This window comes from Myotis davidii, unplaced genomic scaffold (assembly GCF_000327345.1).
Source record: "Myotis davidii unplaced genomic scaffold, ASM32734v1 scaffold128, whole genome shotgun sequence".
Lineage (NCBI taxonomy): Eukaryota > Metazoa > Chordata > Mammalia > Chiroptera > Vespertilionidae > Myotis > Myotis davidii.
Window position 1 is genome coordinate 264,379 of NW_006299719.1, and position 17,006 is coordinate 281,384.

The 17,006-nt window shown below is 37.3% G+C and overlaps 1 protein-coding gene across 1 annotated transcript in view; it reads left to right on the forward strand.

Annotated features, from left to right (window-relative positions):
- The first annotated feature begins 1,447 nt into the window (after positions 1 to 1,447).
- SLC44A5 (solute carrier family 44 member 5) overlaps positions 1,448 to 17,006 on the forward strand; it is a 152,260-nt gene continuing 136,701 nt past the window's right edge. The window contains exons 1-2 of the mRNA XM_015571888.1: positions 1,448 to 1,565; positions 8,362 to 8,400. Of these exons, the coding sequence (XP_015427374.1) occupies positions 1,448 to 1,565; positions 8,362 to 8,400 (157 nt within the window). The remainder of the gene's footprint in view (positions 1,566 to 8,361; positions 8,401 to 17,006) is intronic.

Below are 17,006 nucleotides of genomic sequence, written 5' to 3' on the forward strand. Positions count from 1 at the left end.
AACGTAGGTTCTGTGAGAGCAAGGCTGTGTCTATCTTATTCCTTGTTAGCACTGGTGCCAGCACAGTATTCTGAATAAAATGGGTATTTAGTAAATGTTTTTGGAATGAAACATTTTTTGAAAGGATTACTGGTGTAGTCTTCCTTTTACAGAGAGGAATAGGCAATACAAAACAAAGCAAAACAAAACAAAACACGGAAGTTGGTATAACTAAATTCAAACCAGATCTTGACCAAGGGAGTGGTAAATGAGAGTCTGATTTAGAAATGAGAGTAGTGGGGATCAAGGGCAGTTAGGTGAAGTTTTGACATTTTGAGCACAGGATGTTTTTGACAACTCTGTACGTTTGGGTTAAAAGCCAGGAGGTTGAGGGAGTAATGAGTCAAGATGTAGCCATGTAAGAAAAGGAGCTGATAGAGTCAGGGTTTCCTTCTGATTGCTGGGTTCCACTATCCATACTCAAAATGGGTAGCTCAACCTTGACACAAAGGAGATGCTCAGAAAACAGATAAGGGAAGAAAAGTAGGACTGGCCACACATGGTAGAAAGCTAAAGGGAGAGTAGTTTTCAGTTCATGTAGGCGCAGGGGTCCTCAAACTACGGCCCGCGGGCCACATGTGGCCCGCCAAAAACATTTATCTGGCCCACCAGGTGTTTTTGCCGCCACTGCCTGTCCTGTTTAGCAGCCGACTCACTGGCCGCCTGCCGTGCGCACGTGTGGAATGTCTGAGGGACAGTGAACTGGCCCCCTGTTTAAAAAGTTTGAGGACCTCTGAGGGTGCCTAGGAATCTGGTTTTCCCTAGATATATGGCTTTTTGGCAGGGGCAACAGAATATTCTCAAAATCAACATGCTAGTAGAAATGGGATTTCTAAAAAAATGTACCACTGGACCTAGGTCACCTTAACCCAGAGACCTGCCTATAGTGAAATTTGTACTTTGTGAGTAGCAGATTTTATTGTGGGCTATTTGCAGTGGTCAGTACAGGCAGAAACTGTCCCAAACACTCAGGCTTAGCAGGGTAAGGATCTATAGTAGAGATAAAGAAAGTTGTAGGATCTGAAAGTTTTATGATCCAGTTGATTAAATAAATACTTATTGAGCGCCTCATTTGTGATTCCATAGTGATCAAGACAGACATTAAATAAATATATAACATCTCAGATAACAAAAATGATGTCAAATTTTATAAATATCAATAATATTCTAAGTGCACAAATTAATTTTACTTATAAAAAGGATATCAACAAAGGCTGTGTTGTTCAGGGTCTGTGGTCTGCTCAAGACTTATGGATGCACATAATAACTTATAAGAGAGAAAGAAGAGAGAATAACAGACTCTAAAATACATATGCTCATGGATATAATGATTATTGGCCTTGTTAATATGTACGTTGGTACCAGAGGAGACATTTTGGAATAACCTTTCCTGCTTATGGCTTGCCTGATGGAGACCTCTATTGCAGGGATAGGAATAGATTTCACTTTAATTGGTAACTTTGATTTAATAGAGTGTAGCTGCTTGGAGTTCTGTGATGAAAAGCACTCTGGAGCTGTGTCTAGGCGTAAGGTGTAGAGCATTGTGATAGAAATATTTGCCATGGGCCCAAGATGTAGTTATGCAAGCTCTCATGTCATAGATTGGTAACAGAACTTACCTCCCTGCTTCCAACTAATTGAAATTGATTATTTTATTTTTTTATTGAACAAACAATTACTGACTGCTTAGATGTGCCTGGCACTGTGCTATGTACCAGAGATACAAAGATAAAAGGCTATAAACCTTGTACTTAAAGAACTTACAGTCAAGTAAAACAAAATTACAATGTAATTGCATTTAAAAAATGCCGTGTCTGCATGTTTCAACAGTATTTTGAAGTGTTACCTTTTATTTTTATTTTTTCTTCATACAATCCTAGTGAATAAAGCATGCTCAACTTAGTTAATATTGAGACTTGGCTGAAAACTGTTATCCTTCACTCATTTGGATTCCAAGATGAAAAATCTTGCAAAATTCACATATTATAGTGAACTGTCATCCAATAGAGATTATATTCATCTAAGGATATGGGCTACACTGAACTGACAATTACATTTTGGCATATATTCTATAAAATATGTCATTGTGGTGTGGCAGCTGCTCAGAATAAAGCAGAAAACATTCCAGAAAAAAAATGTTCTATTTAGAATGTATCTGTGCATTATATATATAATGATCCCCCTCTACTGCTTTGTCTTTATTTTCCCTTTTTCTCTCCTCCCTCTCATTGTCATCGCTGACACCCCTACCCCCAGGTCAGACCACAGTTTTCTTATTTTTTATTGAGGTTCATCACTCTGTTCTCTCTGTATGTGGTGATGATTCTGTTATGTCAATGACTGAAAGAGAGAAGCCCTCACTCTCCTCTTTTGTGACCATTTAATCCTTTTCTTATTTTCAGGGTATCACATACTTAGTAGCTCATGCTCATTTAGCTTTGCACTCTTTTTCTCTTTATCCGCTATCTGGACTAAAATATGCCTATTGTGTTGCTTCTGACAAACATCATCGGACATTCTACAAAGGCAGATGAATCTATGTGAAGTGATCATTAAGCTAATGATCACTTTACATGTCTCTTGAAGGTTGGGAAATTGACTAGTATCTAAACACCAGACAAATTTTGCCTAAACTACTTCATGGCCCCTATTTAGCTTCATTGCACTTGGGACCTTCTTCCTGTTCAACTGTCTAAAGATGCTTAAAGTAATGAAATACAATAAGTTTGGAATGTTGAGTACCATTTCCTTATTGAACTAATTCTCTAGTCTCATGGACTTGGGTAAAACTCTGACATTGACTATGTTTCTGACATTAAAAAATGGGCTACATCATTATGCTTCAATTTGAATCAATTTGAATCCCCCGAGTTGCTAACTTCCATATTCTGTATTTCAAACATCTCACTTACTGATGTCTTATAATGGTGGCAACCCTATATACTGCTATTGCCCGAAAAGATATGGTAAAGTTCTTTCTTACTGGACAGAAAACTATTCAAGGACAGAACAGGGTCTTGCTATTTCATTTTGGCTCTAGTGCTATGCTATTAGCATGTGCTCAAGAAATTTTGGTTGAATAAATAAAAACAATACAAATCAATTTTAATTTTAAATAGTACATAAATGTAACAGGCACCATTTCTGCAGTCTCTTTTCTCTGGAACACCATGCAGGAATTTGCAAAATCAATGGTGTCAGTTTTCCACAAACTGTTGAGGGTCCTTTTCAAGTCTCTGATTCTATATGCAGCCGTTAGATTCTGTCTTGTACTCGATTTTCACGTTTTCTTCTTTCACCTGCCCCACCACTCATCTTTATGACGTATTGTAGAGGCTAATATGGAAAGAGCTGTGCTGATTTGGACAAAGGAGATGAATCCTAGGGGCATGGACTTATTTAGGATGACATTGGCTGAGATAATATCAAATGGATCTTCTTCATTCAATGAACCCTTGATCTTTTGGGAGGGGCACAGAGAGATTTTTAAAAAAAAAAAAAACACAAATAGAAAGAGACAATATTACAAGTTGGGAAATGTGACTTGACTCATGAGTAAGTGTAGCAGGTAATTAATTCCATGAAGAATTCAGAAATGACACAATTTTACTGTCCAACCTATCCTTTGCTTTATCTCCTCTTGTCTACCATCTATCACCTGGATACCACAACTTATGCAAAGAATTTGTGCTTTATGTTTCTCTCCTTTGAGACATCTTTTAAAATGTGGTTCATACAAATATGGATAAATTATCCAATTTCATTCTAAAATGTATAGCATATTACGGTAATTCACACTACAGCATTGAAGACATCTGTTAAGAGAGGATTTAAAGTGGGACACATTGTATCTGTCTGAATATGTGGAACAAGGATGAGCTGATTGAGGAAAGCATAGAAAGGGAGAAACAGGTAAAAAACAGGGAGTTCAAGAATTCTGGGTTAGAAGAGGTTACAGGGGTTATAAATGGTGATGGAAGGAGACTTCACTTGGGTTGGTGAACACACAATACAATATACAGATGATGTATTATAGACTTGTACACCTGAAAACTATATAATATTATTAGCCAATGTCACCCCAATAAATGTAATAAAATAAATAAATACATTAAAAATTTTAAAAAAGAATTATGGAAAAAGTATGTAACATATATGTATGCATGTATTTATGTGGAAGAGGATGTTCATCATAGTGGCAAAAGCATTTAGACAATCAACTATGTAAACATTGAATCATCCTTGAGCCAAAGCTGCTTAAAGGAGTGTTGGGAGACTCCTGCTATACATAAATATCAATAATCATCTATGGTGGTTTTGGAAAGATACCATTGAGGATATTTTGAGGTGTACACATTTCTTTATAATTAAGGCTATTTCACGAAATGTCAATATCAATGATTTAAAAAACAATCTCTTCTTTGTCAGTCACTTCTTATTTTCATCCACCTATTTTATTTTCACTTGGCAGTGTCTTTTGGAGCCCCTGTGTTCTCTAAGGAAGGGCATTAGCATTCACTGAGTATCTGTCATATGACAGACACTGTGGCAAGCATTCCAGTACCTGTGGTTTACTCTGTACAGCAGCCTGTGACAGAACTCCCTCCTACTTTACAGATGACAAAACAGACACAGTGTACTTGCCCGGGTCACAGAGGGAGGAGGGGCAGTGCCTGGTCATGTTTCTCTGACTCCATCGTGGCTGTGTAGGAAGCAGAATTTTATTTCATCTGTCTGAAATGTATTTTTTTCAGGCTATGAGTATTTAAACCTATTTTTAATAAAAATATACACCATCTAGAATTACTAAAATGTAGTGTTCAACTTTCTCTTCCTTGTATCTATTTTGTAGCTTTTGATTTCATAGACTTGGGTCATCTTTACCATCATCTTTTTTTTTCTCTGAGTGAAGCACTTTAGGTGTGGACCACATTTTCTGGCCCTTTCTCTCTTGACTTTCTCTGGGCCTTCTCTAATTCTACTATATGTTTTTTTCTTAAAATTGTGTCTTCTAAGAGAGAGAGAGAGAGAGAGAGAGAGAGAGAGAGAGAGAGAGAGAGAGAGAAATTACTGAGATAATGAGATAATGATTTTCGTTTTGTTTTCAGTATCTGACGATGATGCCTAGGATACTATTACCTTTTTGGACTCAGCAGCAATTTTTTTTTTTGGAGACCATAAAAGTTTACAGGTCCATCTCAGACCTCAGGTGCTTGAGCATGTATAGCTACAAGGGCATCTAGGTGGGGAACAGTCGGAGCATTTTATATGGCAGTCAAGTGCATGCATTTGCTGACCCCCCTCACTCCCACCTCCACCCTATCTCCAACCAATCCTCATCCCCCTAAGCACCTTTTAAGTATGAAAGAAAAAGTAAATAAAGGTAGTGAGAAGGCACAGCCTTCAGACTCAGAAGGGGTGCCCATTGCTCCCATCTTTAACTACACACTGTTTTTACTAACTAGATATAAGTAGGTGGGATGCATATCGACAAGCTTATCTCACTTTAGATTCTAGTCTTCCCAGCTGTTGCCAGGGTCAGAATAACTTGGCTTTGGTGTCTGTATACACCACAAGGCAGTCCGCTTAAGATGTGAATATTCTCACAGCAGCTTTCAAAAAAGACACAACCTTATACAGAAAGTTTGCTTAGCCATTTTGTAAATTGATCACACTAATAAAAGAACCTGGATTTTTTTTTTCATTCATTGTGCAAAATCTAGGACAACAGAGTCAAAATTACATTGTACTAGTCGCCCAGTGCACGAATTCATGCACAGGTGGGGTCTGGCCAGCCAGCTTCAATGGGGACCCATCAGGCCAGGTCAGTTGGGGAGAGGGAGGGCTGTGGGTGGTTGGCTTGCTGGTCCCACCCCTGATCAGGGTGTTGGGGGCTGATCGGTGGCAGGGGCGGGGCCGGCTGGAGAGGAGGGGCTGTGGGTGGTTGGCTAGCCGGACCTACCCCCAATTGGGGTATTGGGGGCCAAACAGGGGCCAGGCCAGCCTGGGGGGGGCGGTGACTGGGGCCCGGATCAGGCGGTTGGCTGCTGCAGCGTGCTTCATAGCCACTGGTCATTCTGGTCATTCTGGTTGTTGGGCTTTTATATATATAGATAATATTTAGTCTGAGAAATAGAAGACTAGTACCTAGATCCTGCTTTATTTCTTTGCTTTGTTTTGTTAAATAATAAAACTATGCAATCTTGGTGAAATACTTTCACCACACTGGGTTTCCATATTCCCATCTGTAAAATGGGGATAGTGACACTTTCGGTGTGTGGTGGTTGTGAGGATTGAACTATGTCTGTGAAGCAGCTGTATTACAATGAGTACCCAATTCCCTTCTCCCTCATTTACTAGGGCTAGGATCACTGATCTGCATCCTATTGTGTCTGAGGGGCCTGGGCTTACAGGTGGAGTTTGTTATTATATATAACTGGGGGGGGGGCAGCTGGGGAAGGTCAGACTAGGGGGCTCTAGATGGACTGACCCACTCTTATTGTATAGCTAACATTTGATTAGAGTGATGCACCAATGAGCTTTTTATAAAAACCACTTTGATATGTGATTTTTTAATGTGGCCACAAACCTCAAATTTTATTGTTTTTTAGTGTATTTGGGATATTAACGGCAAGTCTGGTCACTTAGGCCCAGGAACAGGAATGAAGCAGTTAGCATTGGATCTTGACATTTTATTCTATCTTTCAGACACTAAGCCTTGCACATACAGGCCAGTAGTGTAATAAAAACCAGCGAGAGATCGTCAATCTTATGACATTTTGAGGGCTGTAGTGGGCTTACCAAATGGTAAGTCTGAAATCTGTATGTCCCCAATAAAACCCCGGGAAGTCAGATGCTGCTTAGCCTCCTAATGAAGGGGATCCAGCATTTTCAGGGATTGTCCTGAAAGTGTTATGCATAATCTTTATTTTTATCATAAATTTGATAGTACTAGAGGCTAGTTACTGGTTCAGAGTGGACTCTGAAGCCAGTCAGACCTCAGTTTGAATCCAGATCCCCCACTTACTAAGGAGGCAGCTGTAAGCAGAGATTAGAGCCTAAGGTTCACATTGCCTCTAGAAACCTCAGGTTTTCATTTTTAGAAGAGAACTGAGCCCGGCCAGTGTGGTTCAGTGGTTGAGCATCAACCCATGAACCAGGAGGTCATGGTTCAATTCCTGGTTGGGGAACATGCCCAGGGGTTGTGGGTTAGATCCTCATTAGGGGGGTGCAGGAGGCAGCTGATCGATAATTGGTGATTCTCTCTCATCATTGATGTTTCTATCTCTCCTTCCTCTCTGCAATCAATAAAAATTTTTTTTAAAAGAAGAGAATTTGTTATTACTGTGGCAAAGGCTGTTGTGAGTATTACATGAGATAATATAATTGAAGCATGGCACTTAGTACGTAATAAGTGTCCAAAAATTATTTGCTATTTTAATGATCATTATTATTTTCCCCGAGTGAATGGTTTACGAATGTCCACTTTCCCTAGAATCTCTCTCCTAACTCTTAATGATTTATTATTGTTGTATGGATGAGAAGCATTGATGCTGATACCAGTGTGGTAATTTCTGCCCATCAGGTTGATAGTTGGAATTTTTATTTTCAACAGGTTTTATTAACAGGTGGACAAGTCTGATAAAGCATGCTCATAGAAAGTATTGATATCTTTGTTTCACATATGTATGGGGTTATTTGAACCTTAAATCCTTAGGGTGCTAGCATTATGGATCTTGCTGTCCTTTCTTCCCAAAATAAACATAAAAATAATATATTACAAACTTAGTAGGCTATTTTGGTAACTATCATATGTTGGTTTCTGTTCAAGCAAAAGGCCACATGTAATGTGGTTAAAGTATGGCTGCTGAATTTGAATTACCTCTCTTTTCTCTAATCTACACTTGCTATTCTACATGTAATTAAAGGTATTTAATACCTATAAAGTTTTTGATGACTAATGTGCCTTATGAAGCCTGTAAATTAACATAACGTAAAAGTAAACAAAGTGCTTCATTTCTTGGTGCTGAACATCTCATGACTTTCCATATTGTCTGTGTTGTACAGGACATGGGTAAAAATGGAAGAGTTACAGCTTTATTCCCCCATGCCCAAACCTCTTATTCCAGCACCTTCATGCAGTTCTCTTCATTTCTGTAAAGTAAATGCTCGGTATCAGTGACTTTGGGTGTTAAGAATCAGTTCAGCCAGTCCAACCGACCTTCTGTTGTTCTGTGGTAAAGTCTAAGAACTAGGATTTCTAGGATGGGGAGAGTCACCAACTCCTGCAAATAAAGATATTTGCTTTGTGCTTTTTCCTAGAAGAACCATCAGACTCTCACTTAACGAACAAGAAACTTGGTAAGTCATAGTCTGAATGTTAAGTGCTAACCTAGTCTAAAAAACTTCATGACAGTCAATTAAAATTACATGATTACACAATATACAGATGCTGTATTATAGAATTGCACACCTGAAACCTATATAATTTTATTAACCAATGTCACTCCATTAAATTCAATTTAAAAAGTATAGGAACACCTCAAAATTTAGTTAGTAAAGATTAATTGCTGTTGAAGATTTTTTGGGTCCTTCTTTTAAGTGTCTGAAATTTTCCGCCTGCTTTCAAGTGGCTTATTTTTCCCCCTCTTAAGAGTCCTCTAGGAGAAATATCACATAGCTACTGATGCCTTATTACCCCAGTTCATCCCAAACATCTTGTTTCCTTCCCATCCTTCCCTCTCAGCTTGTGACCTTGACACATGTCTCCTCCTCTTCTGCCCCGTCTTCAACAGGTAGAGTCTGAATGTTGGGTCGTCCCCAGGATGTATTTTGTCTTTCTGTATTCTTCTAGGTAATTTCATCTGGTTCCATAGTTTTAAACATCATAAGCATGCTGTTAACTCCTAAGTTTACATCTCTGGCCCTGATTGCTCTATCTTGCTTCAGACTTCTTTATTTAGTTCACTTCCCACCAAATCTGCTCTTGTCTCCCTATCATCCTTCTCATCTCTAATAAAGGCTTTAGTCTCACCATCTCTAGTTCATCATTATTCAAGCTACTGTTCTTTCTCATTTAGATAACCTACAGTAGCCACCTCATTGGCTTTTATGCTTTAGCTGTTGCCCTAAACACTATAAGCTTTCTTTAATGTAAGTCCATTCTCTACAGAAGTCTGTTTATAACTATTTCTATTCCCAAAATCAAGTAGTGAACAAAACACAAACCGCTATTTAAATGTTCAAAGCACAAATACTGACAATTTAATAATATGTTTTTTCTATAATCACACTTTACTTAATGCACTAATTTAATCAGGTTTAGTTAATTTACTACATAAATGTACTACTCATCACAAAAGCAAATATTATATTAGCCTAATGGTTAGAGTGCTATTTTTTGGATGTTGACTATGCTGACCTTACTCTTTTGACCCCCACATTTTGATTCTTTCATTTTGACCCAATTTAAGCCTGAGGATATCGTGACAGTTTCTTTTTTTTTGTGTGTTGGCTGCTGTCATTTTTTATTTTTTATTTTTTTTATTTTTATTTTTATTTTTTTACAAAGGGTATTACATATGTGTCCATTTTTCCCCCCGCCCTAGACAGTCCCCTAGCCTCCCCTATTTCCCAGTGTCTTATGTCCATTAGTTTCTAAATACCAGTATTTAAATCGGATTTATACAAAGGTTAAACAGTGTTAAACTATTTATAGTTTTATCTTTTTTATTCTACTAAACCTATTTTACTCAGACTACAACATTTTCTGTGTCAATTTTAAAATAAAGGTTTAATCTATTGATTATGTTTTGTCTACAACAAGGGTCATCAACTTCATTGTATATTTTGTGGTCATTATTTCTATCCAACCCAGTGTTTCCATATCAATTTTTGCTAGACAATATAATTCTTTTACCAATTTTGGTCAATAAATTTTTACCATGAGAATTTTTAGCTAGTGTCAATTCTGGTTTCTGTTAATGATTTCTTTAAAAGCTTAATTTCTTCCAAGGTTAATTTTTGCAGTTTTCAGGGTTACTAACAATATGTGATTCTTCAGCCTGTTTTTTTAAAATTGAAAAACAAAACAAAACACTTCACATATATCTTTATCATTGTTAGTTTTATTTTGTCAATAATTTCTATCCAATCTAATTTTACTTTGGGTCAAATTGTATTTTGTCCCAAAACAAAATTAGAAATGTCCTCTGTGTCAAACTGCCAGAGTTAAAATATTCTGCTCTAATTTTAATTGCTCCTTATATTTTCTCTTCGCATGATGTCATTGTTAGCTAGAGTTGTAACAGTGGGAAATTATTGCTAAAACAAGTTTGACTCCAAACAGAAAGAAAATGAAAATATAAAGGGGAAAAAACAATTTTTTCTTTTTCAGGCAAAACATCCTATATAATAAAAGGTTAATATGCAAATTGACCGAACAGCAGAACAAACATTGCTATGACCACCAGGGGCAGACACTCAATTCAGGAGCCGCCCCCTGGTGGTCAGTGCTCTCCCACAGGGGGAGTGCCTCTCAGCCAGAAGCCCTGAGCCGGCCTCATAACTGGCGACTGCAGCAGTGACGGTGGCAGCCTCTCCCGCCTCTGTGGCAGCACTAAGGATGTCCGACTGCTGGGAGTGGGCCTAAGTCATCAGTCAGACATCTCCCAAGGGCTCCTGGACTGAAAGAGGGCGCTGGCTGGGCTGAGGGACAACCCCTGAGTGCATGAATTTCATGCACCAGGCCTCTAGTGTTATATAAAGTTGAGTTCTGATTCACTGGGAAAGACCTCTTCCTTTACTTTGGAGTTTTTACTTCCCTGGCAATCCAAGTTGGCTTCATCTCTCTTTCAAGCATTGACTACAATCAACTATTCCACAGTGTTAACTAGGACACCCTTCATTTTTGTTTTTTAATAGCTTGGTTTAAGTGACCAAAATTAGTATATCTTTCAGTATTGATTCTTGAAGTGGTTTGGACTTTGCCTACTCTTTAAAATTATTCAAAAACAGATATAGTTGGCTCTTCTGAAATGGAGTTCATTTTATTTCTTATTTAATTTTATTTATTTTTATTTTTGAGAAACAATAAGGCTAAATGTTATGTACTATAAAAAGCTACCTAGGTCTTTAGATGTGTTGCTGTGACAACTACAACAATAACAAAATAGTTATTTATATAACACTATGTGTTGCTAATTGCTTTATATATGCTAATTCACTTAATCTACCCAACAACTCTTTGAGGTCTGTTTTATTTTCCCATTTTATAAGTGAGGAAACTGAGGCATAGAGCAGTTAACTAACTTGTACAGGTATAGTAAAGATCTGACACAAATTGCATAATGTTTCCTTTTTTTTACATATATTTTTATTGATTGAGAGAGAGAAAGAGCGAGAGAAACATCAATGAGGAGAGAGAATCCTTGCTGGGCTGCCTCCTGCATGCCCCTTATTGGGGATCAATCCCACAACCCAGGCATATGCCCTTGACCGGAATCGAACCTGGGACCCTTCCGTCTGCAGGCCGATACTCTTATGTTCTGAGCTACACTGGCTAGGGCATGTTTTCTATTTTAAAAAGACTTTATATTTTGTTTTTAATTGAAAGCAAACGCTTGATTCCCTGCCTTAGGAGATGGTGTGAACCTATAATTTCTCATTACATAGCTTTGCTACCCTTCGATAGAGAATAAAGTTTGAAGTATTTGATAAAACTGGGTTCAGCCCCTCCACTTGCTTGGTGGCTACCAAATCCAACAAGAAAACTGAAGTGATTTCTCCATGTCAGAGTGAGACCACACCCCCAGTCCTACTCAATTCTCTTTCCTAATAGGCTTCTAAGGTCTTCCCCTTGCCTCATGTAAGCTCCTTCATATAACCAACAAAACTGGTCATATTACTGTTTGTTGGGACAACTTGCATTCAGTTGAGAGTTATTAAATGCTAGGTTTTCTATTAAACAGGGAAATTAAATTTTCTCTCCCATTCTCGCTTTTCTCTGTCTTGGACGCACTGGTCCCTCTCACTGGCCTACTTCATTCCCACTCTGATCCCACATTCAAGCTTCTCTCTTGGGTGGTACTCAGCTTCCTGTTTAATCGCTGTGGGGAACACAGAGACACCTTTGAATTTTGTTGAATGTTCTGAGTACAACCTGTATATAATAATCTTGCCAGGATTGCTCTGGTTTCTGCTTCAGAGATTCTGTTATTTCATCCCATGTCTATATGAGACTGACTCTGAAGGTCCCTGGTGGTTCTCCACTCTCTCCACTTTGGATCAGAGCCGTGTGGGTAGGCTGCATCCTGTAGTCTTTGCCTCTCAATATTTGGCAGTTGTAGGTATTTTTATTCAACCAGCATGTATGCAGGACCTATCATATGCCAACTGTTTAGAGCCTGAAGGGACCATGGAGGTCATCTTCAGTCACTTCATTTTATACTTCAAGCTCCAAAAGGTTAAAGGATTTTCCCGGGTCACTCTGTTAGTGCTAGGCCAGGATTAGACCTAGATCTTAGAATCTGTTTTCCATCAACATCATGCTTTTTTGCACTTTTAATATGAGGCTTTTGGTTGTACCTAGGCATTCATAATATTCTTAAGTTTCCCTTAAGAGCTTTCAAATGTTAAGCCCTAGCTTTTGTAACCAGAGAATAAGAACGCCTTGTGCAAAGTGGACCCAGTTTCTTACCTTACTAGTATGTTTCCAATCAGAGATTCAAGGTACATGTTTGCATAATAACCAGTCCCCATTCACTTGTTTCTTTCTACTTCTGTGGCTACATATTTACATTTTATCACAGTTTGGTTTGCCTGATAGGGTAAGTGGGAGCAGGAATACTTAGTCTATATAAATTGCATGAGAGAGGCCATCTGCAGGCACACACTTGGCCATCTTCACAATAGGAAACCATGCTTAGGAATATTCTGATCAATATGCTCCCTGGGCCTGAGTCAGTTCCCGTAGCTGGAGAGATAAAATGAATTAAAAATGAGTGGAATTGTTTTAAGTGAAATAAATTCCAATAAGCAAATCTTTAAAGTGATATTCTTTCTAAAATAGTTATTTTAGATGTGGATAGGTTATGTTTTGGCCTATGAATACCAAGAGCCCAGAAATTCTGTCTTTCCTCCTAGAACTAAAGGAAAGCCTATCATGTTAATTTTTGGAGTTTGAATTCTTTGCTAGGTTACCAGGCCTGGCTTTAAGCCAGAGTGTGGATCATTGAGAGAGATAATTTTCCTATTCTTTGAAGAAAACTCTTCATGTAGTCAGAACCATCCTTAGTAGAAAAAAGCTAAACTATTCAATTTTATTTTTAAACATAGATAAATAATATCTTAGCACCTCGAGCCCACTGAGGATAGTGGACTGTTTACATGGGATAGTGATTGGAGTTTGAGAATATGAGCTGGAAGCAGTAATATGGCCAAGCAATAGAAAAACTTAAACAAAAAACCTGGTCATTAGTTAACCTGGTTCACCTTTATTATTTATTCTCCTGGTGAAGTTTTACTTTATTTTTTTTTAACAAACCAAGCTAAGTTCTTCAGTTATCAAAAAGGAAAGCTATTTGTTTTTGTTTCTTTATATTGATGAAACAACAGAACTACATTTAATTGCAAATGTGAAAAAAATAATGAATAAATTCTGATTTTTATTTTAAATAATAATTTAATTATGTGCCAAAATTATTATTGTGAAGTTAAAAATAAAATTCTACTTTGAGACTGATATAAATTGTTTTCAAAAATGAGATAATCTACCTTCAGAATGGAAAGTTCTGTTATGGAAGATTCTATGAATCACTGTGACCATACAGTTATTGTTTAAAGTATTACATAAGTTTCCTTTTTCCCCCATTGACCTCTCCCTGGCCACCCCCAAACATCACAGTTTTAACCACTGCATTCAAAAGAACTATTCCACACTCTTTTTTCCCCTTCTATCTCAGGAACTCCTAAGAGTTGAAATTGTCTTTAAAACCAAAAATACAAATATTATTTCAAAATATTTCTGATATAATACTTTAGCAAATTATTTGTTTTATATCAAAGTAATAAGAAAGAAAGAATGAATCATTTTTGCTTTCTTTGGATATCTACCATAAAACCATAAGAATAAGAGAGATATATGCCTGCAAGGAAAATTTTTATTGGACTGTAGTTTAGTATTATTGACAAATTTTAATGTGTATTTAACTGGTTAGTGTGTTTATGTTTCCTATGTTTTAGAAGAGGTTGGGGCAGAGTGTGTGAACATGCAGAATATTCTCATAGTTGCATATGTCTCAGGAAGCAGAATTTCCTTTGACAATAAGAGACAGTTGTGGAATACGTTTTCAGGAGACCAGTGTTTGATTTTAAGCACTCAAAATGCCATTTTGTTCTGAATTTGTGGTTGTGGTGTGTGTGTGTATGTGTGTGTGTGTGTGTGTGTGTGTGTGTGTGCGTGCGTGCGCATGTGCGTGGAGAGAGAGAGAGCCAAAATCGATTTTCATATCAAGGTACCCACTTAAAGTAGTCTTTACAAACACATCTTCCAGGAAATCTGAGTTGATGCCCCCTAAGTCAGAACCCATTAGGATCTCTAGAACAAATCATTACCCAAGTCAGTGATTGTGAAAAGACCTTGTCCGAATTGGTCAGGCAGTCTTATTAACTGTGATACTTAGCGGGGTTATTTGTTTCTTGATTGATTACTCTGTCAAATAATTCTGGTCAAAGCAAGATTTCTTGATAATATTGACATTTAACTCCAATGCCTGCCGTAGAGATGTGATACCAGCCTCAATAAATATTGACCCGCAAAATTGTTAGTTATTTGTTAAACTTTTCTAAACCTAGCTAAATGCTCTCTTGCAAAAATACAAACCAATGTATTCCTTAAGCATAGGGAACATGATGTAGAAATGCAATGCCAAAACTTGGCTTTTCATATAATATTTAAACTGAGTCTTAAGTATATATAAATATGCTAAGTTGGTAAATTTCAGTCTATAGTAATTTTAATAGTATCCTCTTTTCTGGGTCTTGCTTTCACTTAGATTTTGATCTGATATTTTTTCACTGGTTTGTAAGATTTTCAGTGCTTTTAAGAAGATGTTCTTTAAGCTTTGCATTCAGAATTTTTAGTTGTTTTTGGGGGGAGAGAGAGAGAGAGAGAGAGAGAGAGAGAGAGAGAGAGAGAGAGAGAGAGAGATAAATCTCTCATACTTTTAGAATTGGAGCTAACCAGTAGACTTTTACTTACAGATTTATCTTCACAGTTTTATATTATTACAATTATGGGAGATTATGAGCCAAATCCTTTTCTTGAGTGCTAGATTTCCCTTGCTTAATCTTTCATTCACTCCTTTATACCTATGGAGAACGTATAAGAAACAAGTCCAAAGTTTCCTTTTGACAATGAACTTAACAATATGTTCAGTCTCTTTGTGAAAGATCCATTTTGAGAGGAGAAAAATTTTATGAGCATTTCTCTCTCACATATGCTAGCTTCATAAAATTTACAAGCTATTTTTGTCCTTGGCTTGATCCAAGGAGACAGGACTTCCCGAGGGACTGAGATAAGACTCCAGGCATCCTTTCCAAGTGATTATCTTTTTCTATAACAAGAGCCCACTCATACCCCACCTCCCACCCCCGGCCCTAAGAAAGAAGAAAGGCTCAATTTCTCTCTTGTTTTCTCGCTCTGTGCATTGAGATCACAGGTGGTTAGGTTGTGTGCGTCACTGCTGTCTGTTATTCTTGTTTCTCCTTCCATCTCTGTCTGAAATAAGACAGTTGGTGAACCGTTGGTGAAAGGCACTACATGTAATACAGATTCTAATAGTGTACTCCTCTTGTAATTTTTATTTGTTGGATCATAATGCCTTGATAGAAATTATGCATTAAAATATGTGTTCTTTCCTACCCTTCAGGCCCAGGAATAGAGATTGTTTTCCCTGCGATTATTATCATTCATCTTCTTGTGTTGTGGCAAAAGTCAGAGTTGATAGCAGTTTAATTTTTTATCATCAATAACCTGTGGGCAATACAAGGAAGTAGAAGAGATGTTATCACTAGCTACCAAACTGCTTTATGGACTTGTGATAAATTGACAAATTCTTGGTATTTTTCGTCAGTTCAATGGAAAGCCTTTTATTCATCTAAAACTTTAAAGATATTAGGAGGTGAGGGAATAGGAGCTGGCATGATAATGAAATGCACAACCTATGAGACTGGAAGAAAATAAAGAGTCTCTTCAATGTAATTAGAATATGTCATGGGCCTTTAGAAAGAAGTATTAGAAAATCCACACTGATAACCTTCAAACTCAATTCGTGTTCCTGTTTGCTTCCAGACTCGCTTTTTAAACCAATATTAATTCAGATTTTTATTTATTCTGAATAGATGTGTGATTATCTAATAATTCATGGCTATTTATGGCACAAATCCACTGCTTTGTCGCAGTCATCAAGCACTTTTTAAACCAATATTAATTCAGATTTTTTTATTCTGAATAGATGTGTGGTTACCTAATAATTCATGGCTGTTTATAGCACAAATCCACTGCTTTGTCGCAGTCATCAAGAAAAATCATTTTTAAAGAAGTGCATTTCCAATGCCCCCTAAGCGTGAATCTTTCAACACTGCCTATAACATCAGTCTATTAAGAAGCACCCTGAGTGTGTTATGTATGTTTTCTTTTGCCTGCTCAGTGGAAGCGAAGGTTGCTTCTTCTGGGTTATTACTTCTAAGGTTGACATTCTAGCTAAATGTTAATGATTTATGTTCATATAGGGTGAATCATTTCAAATAATGACGTAAACTATTTAGAAACCAACCCTGTGATTAGAAAAATCATTTTTAAAGCAGGAAATTTGACATTCTTGATGTAGCACAGAGTGATTTATCGTCCCATATGATTAAGAAGTTGCTGAAAGTGGGAGAGAAACAACCATCATAAAATAATGTCA